Here is a 14,609-nt window from a genome sequence, read left to right as displayed (position 1 = left end):
AAGTACAACAAAGATAATGCAGTTGTGGAATGCAGTTTCATTTATACAATGAAGCAAAAAAAAAAAAAAAAAAAAAAAAAAAACCAACAAAAAAAACCCGCTAGGTGATAGGGTTGAATTGATTGGCAAGTTGTTAAATAGAGAACTTTGAAAGTACTTATTTGTAATTTTGCTTCCCCATTAGAACCAAAGTTCCATGGGAATAGCTCCCTGGCATCATTAATTTATCACTATATACTCAAAGACTAGAATATAGCCTGGCACGAAGTAATAACTCAGTAAATGTTAAATATATTTTTCAGTGTCTCATTATTATCATTCTGGTACTTTACAGAATCAAAATCAAAATCAAAAACATCATCTTCAGCTGCCATGATTTATTGGATTGAATATATGATTTTTATTTGCATTTTATATTGCATTTATTTAGCATTGTTTCGTTAATGCCAGAAAGCTTAACTAGTTTTCAGTATATCTAAAGTCTCCTATAAACACCTCGTCTTCTATGTTTTTTTTCCCCTCTTAGGCCCTAGGGGAGCATTATGTATTTTGAACACTGTTTTCTACTTGTGCCAAGATGATAGTGAAAGTTCTCTGCTAGCTACACAATGAGCATATCAAAAAGAATAATTGGATGTTTAAAAGATGGAATTATGTAGTATTTCTCATGGATAAATGAAAGCCACTGTTTTATGGTTAATTTTATTATGAAACAATCATCTTCACCAATACAAATTATTTTCATTAGTATATATTATAATCCTTTAATGAGAAACACTGTCATTAGATGATAAAGGCAACTTGTTTTGGTGAGTGAATGCTAAAATTATGGAATGGCTTAATTAAGGATTACCTAATTTAGTGAAGGCAGAACAGATCTTGTAGAGAATTAAGGAATTTAACTTGTGGGGACATATACAAGTTATTTTCTTATTAGAATGCTATATACTTGTTGTATTCATTGGCATGCAAATGGAAGTTGTATATATGTAGAATGTAGTGATGGATGAAAAATATTAAAATTGAAAATAACAATCTAACACTGATAGTCCACTGACATGATATTGCCCATAATTTACAAACTCTGGTGCTAAGAGATCAGAAGACATAATAATATCTTCATTTGTAAACCTCAGATGATAACACAGTTGCTTCTAGTAGTAAGTTCTTTGGAATCAGTTGTATTTCTTTTTATTAGAAAATAACAACTGGAAAATTTAAATTAAAATAACAGTTATAATAGCATAAATATGAAATACTTAGGGACAAAGTAGCAAAATTAATTAATTTAGTTAATTAATTAAGTTATATTAGTCACCATACAATACATCATTAGTTTTTGATGTAGTGTTCCATGATTCATTGTTTGCATATAACACCCAGTGCTCCGTGCAATCCATGCCCTCCTTAATACCCATCACTGGGCTAACCCATCTCCCCATCCCCCCTCTAAAACCCTCAGTTTGTATCCTGGAGTTGATAGTCTCTCATGGCTCCTCTCCCCCTCCGATTCCCCCCCACCTTCATTTTTCCCTTCCTTCTGCTACTGCCCTCCCTGCTATTCCTTATGTTCCACAAATAAGTGGAACCATATGATAATTGACTTTCTCTGCTTGACATTTCACTCAGCATAATATCCTCTAATCCCATGCATGTTGATGCAAAAGTTGGGTATTCATCCTTTCTGATGACTGAGTAATATTCCATTGTATATATGGACCACATCTTCTTCTTCTTTTTTTAAAAATTTTATTTATTTATTTGACAGACAAAGATCACAATTAAGCAGAGAGGCAGGCAGAGAGAGAGGAAGAGAAGCAGCCTCTCTGCTTAGCAGAGAGCCCGATGCGGGGCTTGATCCCAGGACCCTGGGATCATGACCTAGGCTGAAGGCAGAGGCTTTAACCCACTGAGCCACCCAGGCACCCCTGGACGACATCTTCTTTATCCATTTGTTCTTTGAAGGGTGTCTTGGCTCCTTCCACAGTTTGACTATTGTGGCCATTGCTGCTATGAACATTGGGGTACATGTGCTCCTTCTTTTCACCACATCTGTATCCTTGGGGTAAATACCCAGAAGGGCAATTTCAGGATCATAGGGTAGCTGCATTTTTAACTTTTTGAGAATCCTCCACACTGTTTTCCAAACTAGGAATTTGTACCAATTTGCATTCCCACCAACAGTGTAAGAGGGTTCCCTTTCTTCACAGTCTCCAACATTTGTTGATTCTTGCCTCATCAATTTTTGCCATTCTAGCTGGTGTAAGGTGGTATCTCAGTGTGGTTTTGATTTGAATTTCCATGATGGGTAATGATAATGAACACTTTTCTCATGTGTCTGTTAACCATTTATTTGTCTTCTTTGGAGAAGTCAGACACAGGCTTTTGATTCTGTCTCTTTCAATCTGTGTGTATTCACATTTTCACATTCAGATCTACCTGACCATGTCTAGTTTATGGTCACAAGTGTCTTCTTCCCAGTTTACCACCTTCCCTTCTCTTACACTGAATTTATTTTTATTAAGTAGTCTGTAATACAAATGCTGTGGGACATGATTCTGATCAGTATTTCTACATGATGTCCTTTTAATTTTTTTTTTTTTTTACAAAACTTGTGAAAGGCTGATCAAACAGCCTTGTGAGTATACATTTATGCCTCTGTTTATCTTTGAAATCCTACTTCTTTCTGATTATACATGATACACATTTTAATCTGCTATTTTAATTTCTGCCTTTCTCCTGGCAAAAAACTGACCTGAGGTTTAAGGCAGTGGAGCCTCTTGTTGAAATTTCCCAGAGGTGTTTCAAGGTTGTGTCTGCCAGCTGGCTAATCAGACTTTCTGGAGGTTGATTACTCAAGACGAGAACAGTTTTGTTGAAAGCACCAGTTTCCTGACAAACTCACTCACACTGTTTTTTTGTTTTTTGTTTTTTTTTTAGGGTGAGGGCATGCTGCAAGAAAATTTTGGGCAACTTCATTTTTATTGTTTCTTTTTGATCTTTAGAAATACCTTTATTATGATATAGACTATATTATCTAACTATAAAATTAGTGAGTGCTGAATGGAGAGTGAAGAAAATATATATAGGACAAAAGAGAAAAGGAAAACCATTTTCAGTCCCACCAACTTACCCATTTCACTAATGTCTTAAAGTATGTTTGCCTAGTCTTTTCTGGAAAATTATAATTATATGCTTCATAATTTGTACATTCTATTCTTTTAATGTTATAAAGAATTTATTTTCATATTTTATTAAAAATTCTTCAAAAGTGAGTGCTTGGGTGGCTCAGTTGGTTGAGTATCTGCCTTTGGCTCAGGTCATGATCCCAGGGTCGTAGAATCAAGCCCCACATCACGTTCCCTGCTTAGCGGGAAGTCTGATTTTCCCTCTTCTGCCCCACCTGCTTGTGCTCTCTCTGTCAAATAAATAAATTAGATCTTTAAAAAAATTCTTCAAAAGCAACATTTTGAGTGGCTTTGTACTATTCATAGACAATGACATATTTGATCATCTTTACTTCTCTAACTATTAAGCCACTTAGAATGGTTTGATTTTTTTTCTTTTTAGTATGGTAGATCTTTTAATATTGTAAATAGTGATTAAATTTTACATGAAGTTTATATAAATCAACATTTAAATTTCTGGTGATTTCTTTGTGCTGGATTCCTAGAAGGAAAATTACTGAATCATTGAATATGATTATTTTTACGGTTTTAGTAAACATTGCCAAAATATTTTTCTTAAAATTTGGAACCAACTGAATCTCTTCCAGCAAAATATCAGTTTGACCAAATCATCGATGCCTCTACAACTTTGGTGTTATTCTTCTGCTATTCTTTGGTGATGTGATAGGCAAAGGAATATTATTTAAAACCCACAACTTTATTTAATTTGCATTACTTTGATTACTACTGAGGTTATATTTTTATGTATATTTACTCTTGTCAAACCTCATTTATTAGAAATAAAAATCAGGGACTACTGGGTGGGTCAGTTGGTTAAACGTTTGACTATTGATTTTGGCTCAGGTCATGATCTCTGGGTTGTGAGATTGAGCCCTGAGTTGGGCTCCACGTTGGACATGGAGACTGCTTAAGATTCTCTCTCTCCCTCTTCCTCTGCCTCTCCCTTCCTGCTCATGCCCTCTCTCTCACTAAAAAAATATAGAAATCATTACTATTATGGAGAATATCATTAATATTTGGTAACGGAACCACATGGATCACAGGATCATCATTTAGGCAATGACTTGTGAGATACTTGGTTTTTAAATGTACTAAGATAACACTTTCTGCAAGAATGAGGGTAAAGTATTGAGAAATGTGATGACTGGGTTCTAATTCTGATTCTGACAACCTTTGAAATTGCCACCAAACTATTGTGGATTTCAGTTTCCTCATTTGAAAAATAATGGAATTTCAGTCAATGATTTATTTGCTCATTATATCCCTCAGTATCAAAATTTTGATTAGTATAGAAACACTTGTCAAAATCAGTGTTATTGTTCATAAAATAAAACATTCTAGCAATATTTATGGGTTCACAACATTTTCATTCTTAGATGTCTTTAAAGATTAGATTAGAAATTATTAACTTAGGTTTTTGAGGCAGTGAACCTGTTATATAGTAGGGTTTTAGTACAAAGATTACTTTCATAAAATTGTAGGTTCGTATTTTGGGAGTACAGCCACTTCTTTCACTTCATACATTTTAATGTCTTATAATAAAAAAAAATGTAAATCACATCCCATCATTCTCACCCTCCTCAAATGCTATAGTACTTATTATCTATAACATTATTTTTTAAGTCAATTGCAATCTTACACAATTCTCATCAATTTCTATGACTTTAACTACTATATTCATTTTCTCAACAAATATTTAGGTGTTAACAAAGTCTCCAAGCATGGGGCTAGGTGCAGTTATTTATCCCAAGTGAGAATCATCCCCAAGTCATGAAATTTCTTTGGAATTCTCATACGTTGTATGGTCCATAATTATTTGTTTAGTGGCTCATCCACTGTATACTTATAACATAGGCTAAGCATATTCAGTGGCACAAAATAATTGCCTTGTGCATATTTAATAAATGATGAATTGCCTTTCCTTCCTACCAGCTTCTTGTGGCTTCCCATTAATAGTACTAATAGTTTCTGACAACTAGATCTGGTTTCATACTAATCACACACACAAAAAAATAATAATTGCATTATACTAACAATAGCAGGATCTAATGAAATTAACTTATTTAAGTTTATGGTCTTTTATAAACATTATACATTTTTTTTTAAAGATTTTATTTATTTATCAGAGAGAGAGCGGGGAGAGAGCGAGCACAGGCAGACAGAATGGCAGGCAGAGGCAGAGGGAGAAGCAGGCTCCCTGCCGAGCAAGGAGCCCGATGTGGGACTCGATCCCAGGACACTGGGATCATGACCTGAGCCGAAGGCAGTTGCTTAACCAACTGAGCCACCCAGGCGCCCCTAAACATTATACATTTGACCTTCACAACACCATGATGAGATTGGGACTCTGGTTTTTATTTCACAGATGAGGAAACAGAAGTAAAGGATGTTAAGGATGTATCTCTATAGATATAAATATTTAGGTGAAGATTTTTAAAAATCTAAATTCAGATTCAGAATTTTTCATTCTTTTATTCCATCACATTATCTTCTAAAAAAGCCATTACTTGTGCTTTGGTGAGTGCTGTGAAGTGTGTAAACCTGGTGATTCACAGACCTGTACCCCTGGGGATAAAAACATATGTTTATAAAAAATAAAAAATTTAAAAAAATAAAAAAATAAAAAAGCCATTACTTTTTAATTTATAAGTGAATGTCATCTGTTGAATTTTATCAAATGATGAAACCATTATTAGGTATCTGGAATGAAAAGACAAAGCTGAGTGCATCACTTACTTAAAATGGAACTATGCTGGTCAACCCCAGGCTCTCAAAACAGAGTATTCTTAGGTTTTGGGAAAAACTGGGAGGTCAGGAGATCTGTGAGCACTCAGATGTGAGTAGGTTGTTGTGACCTTTAGAAGCATGGTTGGTTAATCAGGTGACACCACTGTTAATTGGTTTGCGTTTAGAATTTTGTTCATTGGGATGAGTTCATTTCTGATGAGCCAACTTTCAGAAGGGAAAGGTTGACAATGGCTGACTTGAGGAGTCATGATCAAGACCATATAGGCTGGTAATAGTTAATTGATTAAATCCGTCTGAATCTTGTGTAGGTGGCTACTTGTTACTTTGATTACAGAACAAGAATTTCCCTCCATCTGTCCTCCTCCTCCATTTTACTCAAAGATTTTTCATCTCTGTACCCTCGTGGCTTAGACAGAATTTTATATATATAGTTATTTTCAAAGACTGTGAAGTAAATGATTAGAAATAGAATGAAGTCATCTTGGACCTATCTTAGAATTTCCATCATGCATCTTTTTTTGTTTTCATTAGAAAGCCTGGTTTATTTCTCTAACACCTCCTATCTGGATCAGGTCCTAGCTTCCTATTTCCCTCCCGCTGTTTTTCTCTTTTGCCCCATTCTGTACTTAACAGTTTTACTTTATAAAAAATTCAGTGCTGTCACACTCTTGCCCAGAAGTAGTTACTGTCTAAACTACTGAACCAAGGTCAAAATTTCTAGTTTGTTACTGATGATCTCTCAGTGTTTCACAGTTAGTATACCCATTGTATCTTGTTATTCACTATTCTCCTGTCTGTGGCTAAGACATATAAAGGCACTATTCCTGGGATGTTTCTAATCTCTTACCACTGCACTTTTGTTCATGCTTTTCCACTGTCCATAATACCTTTCCTCATTCCCCCATTTCTAGCCAATGATACCCTATACCTGCTCATTACAGTTTCCTATTCATAAAGACTTTTCTGGTCCCCTTGTAATATATAATTTCTTCTTTTCTCTGAATCTACTTAGGCAATGATTGTGCCAGTTAGAGAAACACATTTTAAATTCTGTTCAGCAATGCAGTTATTTTGTACTTTTCCTATTATTTATTTTATTATTCCAAATTGTGAGGAATCCATGAATTCTCTATCTTGTTAATCTCCTGGATACTCTGTTAAAGTATTGTGAACAAAATAGGTCTTAGCACATACATGTTGAAGTGAATTAACATATTTTAGAATATCTAAGTTCCTTTCTTTAAGAAAAGAAATATTGGATTTTACCTGCTGGTACAGCTGAATCCACACAACCTCAGAGATGGGAAGGTAATGAATGGGTTGGGGTAAAAATGTCAATAATTTGGTCAAATAGTGTATATTTTTCTGATGATTGATATTTATGAATATTTGCTGCCATCCAAAAGATGTTTTATATAGTTAAAATGTATTATAATTTTTGACATTTGCTTGGGGTAATAGAAATAATTTTTGATTTATTTTTATTTTTATCATGACATGTATTTGTGTTCAAACATATCCATGTACCTGTTTCTATATAATATAATAGCAAATGGTCATAGACCAACGTTTTTTAATTCCAGTGACTTTCTCACAGCATAGTTCTACTTAATACTAAAAATAAACAGAATTCTGAATTATGCTCATTACAGATAAGGCTGACTAGTTCCTAGTGAGAAAGGAGAAACCATTTTAGAGGTTGAAAATGTGGTGAAGAAGGGTAGTATCCACCATACAAAGAACACTTGAAAAAACAGTTAGCAAATGAAAGGGGTGTTTCAGTCTTCAGAATTTCAAAGCCAAGTTAGAAAAAAAATTTTTTTTTTTTTTTTGGAAAGGTGATACTCATGCACAAAGTATTCCTTAGTTCTTCCTAAAAAAATCATTGCCAAAACTTAACCTTCACCGCTTGTTGGTTAATAATTAAATTATAATAAGGAGCCAAGAATATGTATTGTATAAATTTGCACCTCTCAGCCTATGCACTTAAGTGTCCCGTAAGTATCATTTTGGGGGAGAAAAGGCAAAACAATGAAGTGGCAGATGATAGAACAGTCTGCTTCCTGTGTAATATTTCTCAACCCTGTTAATGGTCTTCAAGCCAGCAGTGTCAGTATCACCTGCAAGCTTGTAAGAAATGCAGAACTTCAGGTTCCACCCCTGACATACTGAGTTTGATTCTGAGTTGAAAAAGGTCCCCAGGTGATTCATATGCACATTAAAAATTGAGAAGTACTCTATTAAGGATGCCTGGGTGGTTCAGTTGGTTAAACATCTGCCTTTGGCATGGGTCATGATCCCATGATTGTGAGATCGAATCCCACATCTGGCTTCCTGCTCACTGGGGAGCCTGCTTCTCTCTCTCTCCCTTTGTGTGTGTTCTCTCTCTAGCACTTACTCTCTCTCAAATAAATAAAATCTTTAAAAAAAGAGAAAGAGAAGTATTCTATTATGCTATGGATAGAAGCAGACCAAGGAATATTGACTTTTTCCTCCTCTGTAGCTCTTTTCAAAAATATTTTAAAAGAATAGGGGTGCCCAGTGGCTTGGTAGGCTAAGCATCTACCTTCAGCTCAGGTAGTGATCCCAGAGTCATGGGATTGAGCCCCATATCCCTGCTTAGCAGGGAGTCTGCTGCTTCCCTCTCTCTCTGCTCCTTCCCATCCCCTGCCCATTCTTTCTTTCTAATAAAATATTTTAAAAATATATTAAAAATAGCCCTATTGGCACCTGGATGGCTCAGTTGGCTAAGCATCTGACTCTTGGTTTCTGCCTAGGTCATGATCTTATGGGTCATGAAATGAAGCCCTGCTCCATGCTCAGAGGGGAGTCTGCTTGAGATTCTCTCCTTCTACTCCTTCCCCCACTCACACATGTGTGCTCTCTTTTTCAAGTAAATAAATCTTTTTAAAAATGTTGTTCTAATTACATTCCTGCTAGTTGTGAAGGGATTGACTAAGTGACCTTTTCAACCTTCCTTTTATGTTAGTGGGCTTGAGATTTGACTGTTGGCTTTTTTACTCGTCATCTGAATACCTGACCAGAATATACATATTTAAGATAAAACAGATCTTTTAATGCTAGTTAAGTCAAGCTAAATTTATGGCAAGAAAAATGCCTGGCACATTGCTGCATAGTTATCTTGGCCTCCTGCCAGGATTTATGTTTTAACACTTCCAGGATTAATGATACACTTCACATAAAGGATTATTTTTACATCTTGGTTTCCTGGATTGAACACAGTGGGTAAATTGTAAGGCCAAGTAGCAAGAGAACCTTTAGAAGGAGGTGCCACTTACTATGTGTGCTATTACAAATTATTATTGACTTTAAATGCTGGGTTTCTTTCATTCCCTGGATGTGGCAAAGAACATAATGTCTGATCAACTTTATGTGAAGGACTTTTAAATTTATCTCTAGAGTCTGAGAAGGAAGGTAACATCTGACGTTAACAGATGTACCAAAATGTAAACAAATGTTTTTAAATACTGAAGGAATATTAGAAATCATATACATATGGTATACTGTTGTTTTATTTTACTGTTATTGTGGAAATACATGGTTCTTTTCAACACAGAGACATATTTTGCTCTTTATGTACTTAATCACCAGCAAAAATTTGATTAGATGATACAAGCTTTCCTTACTGGAAGCCAAGGCATTAAGCTCTTTCGTGTAATTGTTTAATTACCATGCACCATTTTAATTGACAAGTTAATATAGCTTTCCATGGAAAGGAAGATATAATGTTTTATTTGTGTTTCTTATCTAATGAAAACCACTCTCTTAGATGGGCTAGTTTGGCAATTTGACTTAGGAAAAAGTATTACGGAATGAAGTTTTTATGTGAACAAGGAAAAGAAATTAACTTTAGTGCTCCTCTCATTGGTCTGCCAAATTGGAAGGACATTTTCGGCCTGATTATCATGTTCTAATTAGTCTCTGGAGGACATTCATGGGCAATCGAGTCCTCATTAATGTGTCTTTTTCCTGTAACATTGATTTGTTCATTCGCCTTTCAGAGACTCGAATATAGAAACCAAAAATTGATGTGTGGTATTAATGTGCTTACAGATGTTGCCACCACTTACCCAGATAAGAAGTCCATCTTAATGTATATCACATCACTCTTCCAAGTTTTGCCTCAACAAGTGAGCATTGAAGCCATCCAGGAAGTGGAAATGTTGCCAAGGCCATCAAAAGTTACTAAAGAAGAACATTTTCAGTTACATCATCAAATGCACTATTCTCAACAGGTAAATGTCAAAAGAGTACCTAATATCAATGATATTTTCTATCGCATATACATTTTTAGTCCTCATATGCATAAATATCTATTTTATCTATGGGTATATGCATGATAAATATGTCTGCATAGCATAGCATGTGTATATACGCACATACATACACACAAATATATGTGTCTATGTAGCATAACTTGGGTATATATATATTATATGTATAATTTGTATATACAGGCTTATAGAGTTTCTCTCTCTCTCTATATATATATATCTACCTATAGATAGATTATATTTTAACTGACATAATGGACCATAATATTGTTTTCAAAGCACATTATTAAAATTCTCTGCTGTTGATATGTACTATGTTATAGGAATGTGGAAAACAATATATTGCATTTCCATTATGCAAAATGAATTAAAATAAAAGATAGGCTCATATGTATGAAAATATCAATGAGAGTAAAGAACAAAGCGAGTATGAGAGAAGGCAAGAAGTCTGTTTAATAATACTTTCCTATTTTTAGTGGCAACATACTGATGTATTAACAAATTTTCTTTACTCAAGGTAACATTTTTGGTAAAAGTAGTTTATAATACTTTAAATAAAAGTTAAAGGGAGAATACATATGATAAAGATTTTGATGATTGTACAAGATCTAGTGGGATTCTTTTATGACATGGTTCTTGCTCCCAACAGTGGTTCTTTGGGGTGTTTTCTTTTACTTTTTTTTTGACACAAACAATGATGAAAAAGCCTTAAAAAAAAAAAAAAAAAAGCTTTTAGCACAATTTCTGCTGAAGGTGTGGAAAGCTAATCTTAGGCCTAATTTTCTCACTCTCCTAAGCTAGTTCCATATTTAGCTTATGAAAGCTCCAGTCCTTTTCAGGAACTTGACTTGATGAATTCTGGTTTTGTTTACTTTGGGTTCAGAGAAAATTGCTTTTGGATGCCCATTTTTGCCAGACTGAAGAGCATCATCCCATACGAGTGTCAGAGCTGTGTCTGTATGGAATCCTTACAGTTATTCCGCCCTTATTCCTTCCCTGAGTACCTGCTCTCCACCATGACACTGAGCACAAGAATTGTGCAAGTGTACCAGTTTGCAAGAGCACTATGTGCATTTCAAATTAAACCTTTTGTCTCACTGTTTCCATTTAACATTTGTTTTTTCTAGTGTGTTGGAAAGCAGTCCTTCCAGGGTTACTTACGATGTCTCCTCCTCCCCTCTGTCCCCTTCCCCCAACCCTACTCTGCAGATTACAGTCAGTCTAGCACAGGGCTATGAACGAACTCCTTCCTCTCCCAAGCCTCGATTTAAGAGCTATGCCTACACACAGGCTGCTTACGTCGCCACCTCTGAACCCACACGGAGCCTGCTTCCTTCACAGGTCTGTCAACATTTACTCTCTGTTCTAGAAACCAAAGAATTTCCTCATCCAAGAAAATGTAACATAGCTTTTGTTTGAATTATGCAGTGCCTTTTCCTCCTTCATCAGGAGTAGTTTCATATTACCAGTTGTGTTAGATGTTCTCACATGATGCTGTTTTGTTATTGTGACTCCCCTAGGTTTAACATAGGTTGATTCTTCATGAATGGGGATTCTTATAATAGTGGGTGTGTGCTTTCATTATATAATTTACCTGTAAGGTTCTCTTTCATAAAGGCTACCAATGGTTATACAAAAACATCATTAAAGGTTGATATATGTAATTTGTAAAAGAGTGGAGAAGTGGATGAAATTCACTAATCACACTATTTGGAGAGATTTTTCTAGATACCTGATACCTAAAGGAAACATACACTCCATATAGATGTTTTATTATATTTTCATTATATAAAAATATATTTATACTGTTTAAGAAAAATATAACTGCAGAGCCACCTGGGTGGTTCAGTCGGTTAAGGGTCTAACTTGTGATTTCAGCTCAGGTCATGATCTTTGGGTTGTGAGATTGAGCCCTGCATCTGGTACTGCACTGGGCATGGAGCGTGCTTAAGATTCTCTCTCTCCCTCTGCCCTCCCCCTAAAAAATGAAAGGAAAATATAACTAAAAGCTTTTTTCATATAATACACTTTAATTTGACTAATTTAAACATGTATGTAACATGCTCTGTACTATTTTTTTTTATTTTTTTTATTTTTTTATTTTTTTTATTTCCAGCATAACAGTATTCATTATTTTTGCATCACACCCCGTGCTCCATGCAACCAGTGCCCTCTATAATACCCACCACCTGGTACCCCAACCACCCACCCCCCGTCCCTTCAAAATCCTCAGATTGTTTTTCAGAGTCCATAGTCTCTCATGGTTCACCTCCGCTTCCAATTTCCCCCAACTCCCTTCTCCACTCTAAGTCCCCATGTCCTCCATGCTATTTGTTATGCTCCACAAATAAGTGAAACCATATGATAATTGACTCTCTCTGCTTGACTTATTTCACTCAGCATAACCTCTTCCAGTCCCGTCCATGTTGCTACACAAGTTGGGTATTCATCCTTTCTGATGGAGGCATAATACTCTATCCCCAGGGGTACAGGTCTGTGAATCACCAGGTTTACACACTTCACAGCACTCACCAAAGCACATACCCTCCCCAATGTCCATAATCCCACCCCCTTCTCCCAAACCCCCTCCCCCCAGCAACCCTCAGTTTATTTTGTGAGATTGAAAGTCACTTATGGTTTGTCTCCCTCCCAATCCCATCTTGTTTCATTTATGCTCTGTACTATTTATACAAGAATATCCGTCACACCCAAACCAGGTTAGGTTCTATGTACCATTTAACACTTTCCACATAAGGAAGCTTCTCAGTGGAGTTCTCCATTATTGCAGTGTTATAGGAAACCTTAAAACATAAGAAATTATAGCTTGGTATATGTTAGCACATGGAAATGAAATGCGCTTGACTTGTGAAATTTATTAGAAATTCTTTTTAGGGGGCGCCTGGGTGGCTTAGTGGGTTAAAGCCTCTGCCTTTGGCTCAGGTCATGATCCCAGGGTCCTGGGATGGAGCCCCACATCTGGCTCTCTGCTCAGTGGGGAGCCTGCTTCCTCCTCTCTCTCTGCCTGCCTCTCTGCCTACTCGTGATCTCTGTCTGTCAAATAAATAAATAAAATCTAAAAAAAAAAAAAAAAAGAAATTCTTTTTAGAAGAAAACTCTTTTGTTTTGTAGAGCAATTTGAAAAGCTCTTAATGGAGTGACATTTGTCAAAACTAATTATGAATGAGAATTTTGAAATTGTAGACCTGATCTTATATGGTGAAAAAAGTGTGCGTGTTTGGAGGCTCATTGATTTTTTAGAATCATGGTTGTATTTAATTAGTGATTATTTTGCACAGCTAATTTATGCATAAGGATGAAAATTCTTAGCACTCATGGCTTCCTCCAGGGAAGCATAGTTCAGGGCATAGTTAGGCCCTCTGCCCTTGGCTAGTTTTCTGGCAAAGTTGAACAAAGGAGACTGGCTGAGAGCATTTGTGTGACTCAGCCTCATTTTCAGTTAAATTCCCATCCATGTTTTTACAAAGGTTAGTTGTATAATCTTGAACAAGAGGACTTAATCAGTTTTCTCATTATCTGTAAATAAAAATAGTTCGGCCACTCATTACTGAGTGTTTCTCTAAGCCAAGTGTGCACATTGTATGAACTAAGGAAATCCTTATAACAACTTTGGAGAGGTGGGAGATGCTATTTTTATCTGCCTTTGAAGTTTCCTGTATCTGCCCTTTTCTTTCTGTCCTTCTTCACCCCCACCCTCCTGACTGCCTGACTCTCCAGACTCTTTTCATCACCATCCTCCCATCCTCCAAGTCTTAAAGAACAGGGGTGCATCCTAAAATAAAGGAGCATGAGCCAAGACAAAGAGATGAATTCTTTTTCCCCCTCATTATCACTCTATCGAGCTGCCTTTTCCAGAAGGTTTTCTCTGAGGCCTATTCTGGCAGCACATTTTTACCTCATTACCACCCCATTAAGGCATTGCTCAGGTATGACTCCTTAATGAAGTAATTATAAGTAGACCTAATTTTGCTAGACTCTATTTGTTCATTCTACCTTTGAATAAATACAAAATATATAATGCGTCACAAAATAAAAATATTCAACAAATTTATTTACCTATTTTATTTAGCATAAACCACTGAGATAAAACTAATGGCGTCTTTTAGAAAAGAAGAAGCAGGAATTACAATTGATGAGGAATGATGTATCCTGCCCATTTCTAAAGGAAGCACCTCAGAAGATGATGTTACATGTTTGATAATTTCATGTCTTAATGATAGCCTAAATTTTTTTTTCCCCTGCGGTGTTTTTCAGAGGGGCTGAGCCTATACTGCTCCCTACAGGTTGTATCTGATCCACTTCAAATGAGCTCAAGACCAACCAAACTGGACTCCATGGGAGCCTTTCATTATAGAGTTGT

At 35.8% G+C, this 14,609-nt stretch overlaps 1 protein-coding gene across 5 annotated transcripts in view; it reads left to right on the top strand.

Moving 5' to 3' along the window:
* The window catches only part of DMD (dystrophin), a 2,094,983-nt gene that overhangs the window by 508,834 nt on the left and 1,571,540 nt on the right, over positions 1–14,609 (top strand). For all 5 annotated transcript variants that reach the window (XM_032330377.1, XM_032330378.1, XM_032330375.1 and 2 more), the window contains exons 8-9: positions 10,011–10,192; positions 11,441–11,572. In XM_032330377.1, coding sequence (XP_032186268.1) covers positions 10,011–10,192; positions 11,441–11,572 — 314 coding nt within the window. The remainder of the gene's footprint in view (positions 1–10,010; positions 10,193–11,440; positions 11,573–14,609) is intronic.

Source organism: Mustela erminea, chromosome X (genome assembly GCF_009829155.1).
Source record: "Mustela erminea isolate mMusErm1 chromosome X, mMusErm1.Pri, whole genome shotgun sequence".
Taxonomy (NCBI): domain Eukaryota; kingdom Metazoa; phylum Chordata; class Mammalia; order Carnivora; family Mustelidae; genus Mustela; species Mustela erminea.
Note: the sequence above shows the minus strand (reverse complement) of the source record. Positions and strands in the feature narration are given on the sequence as shown.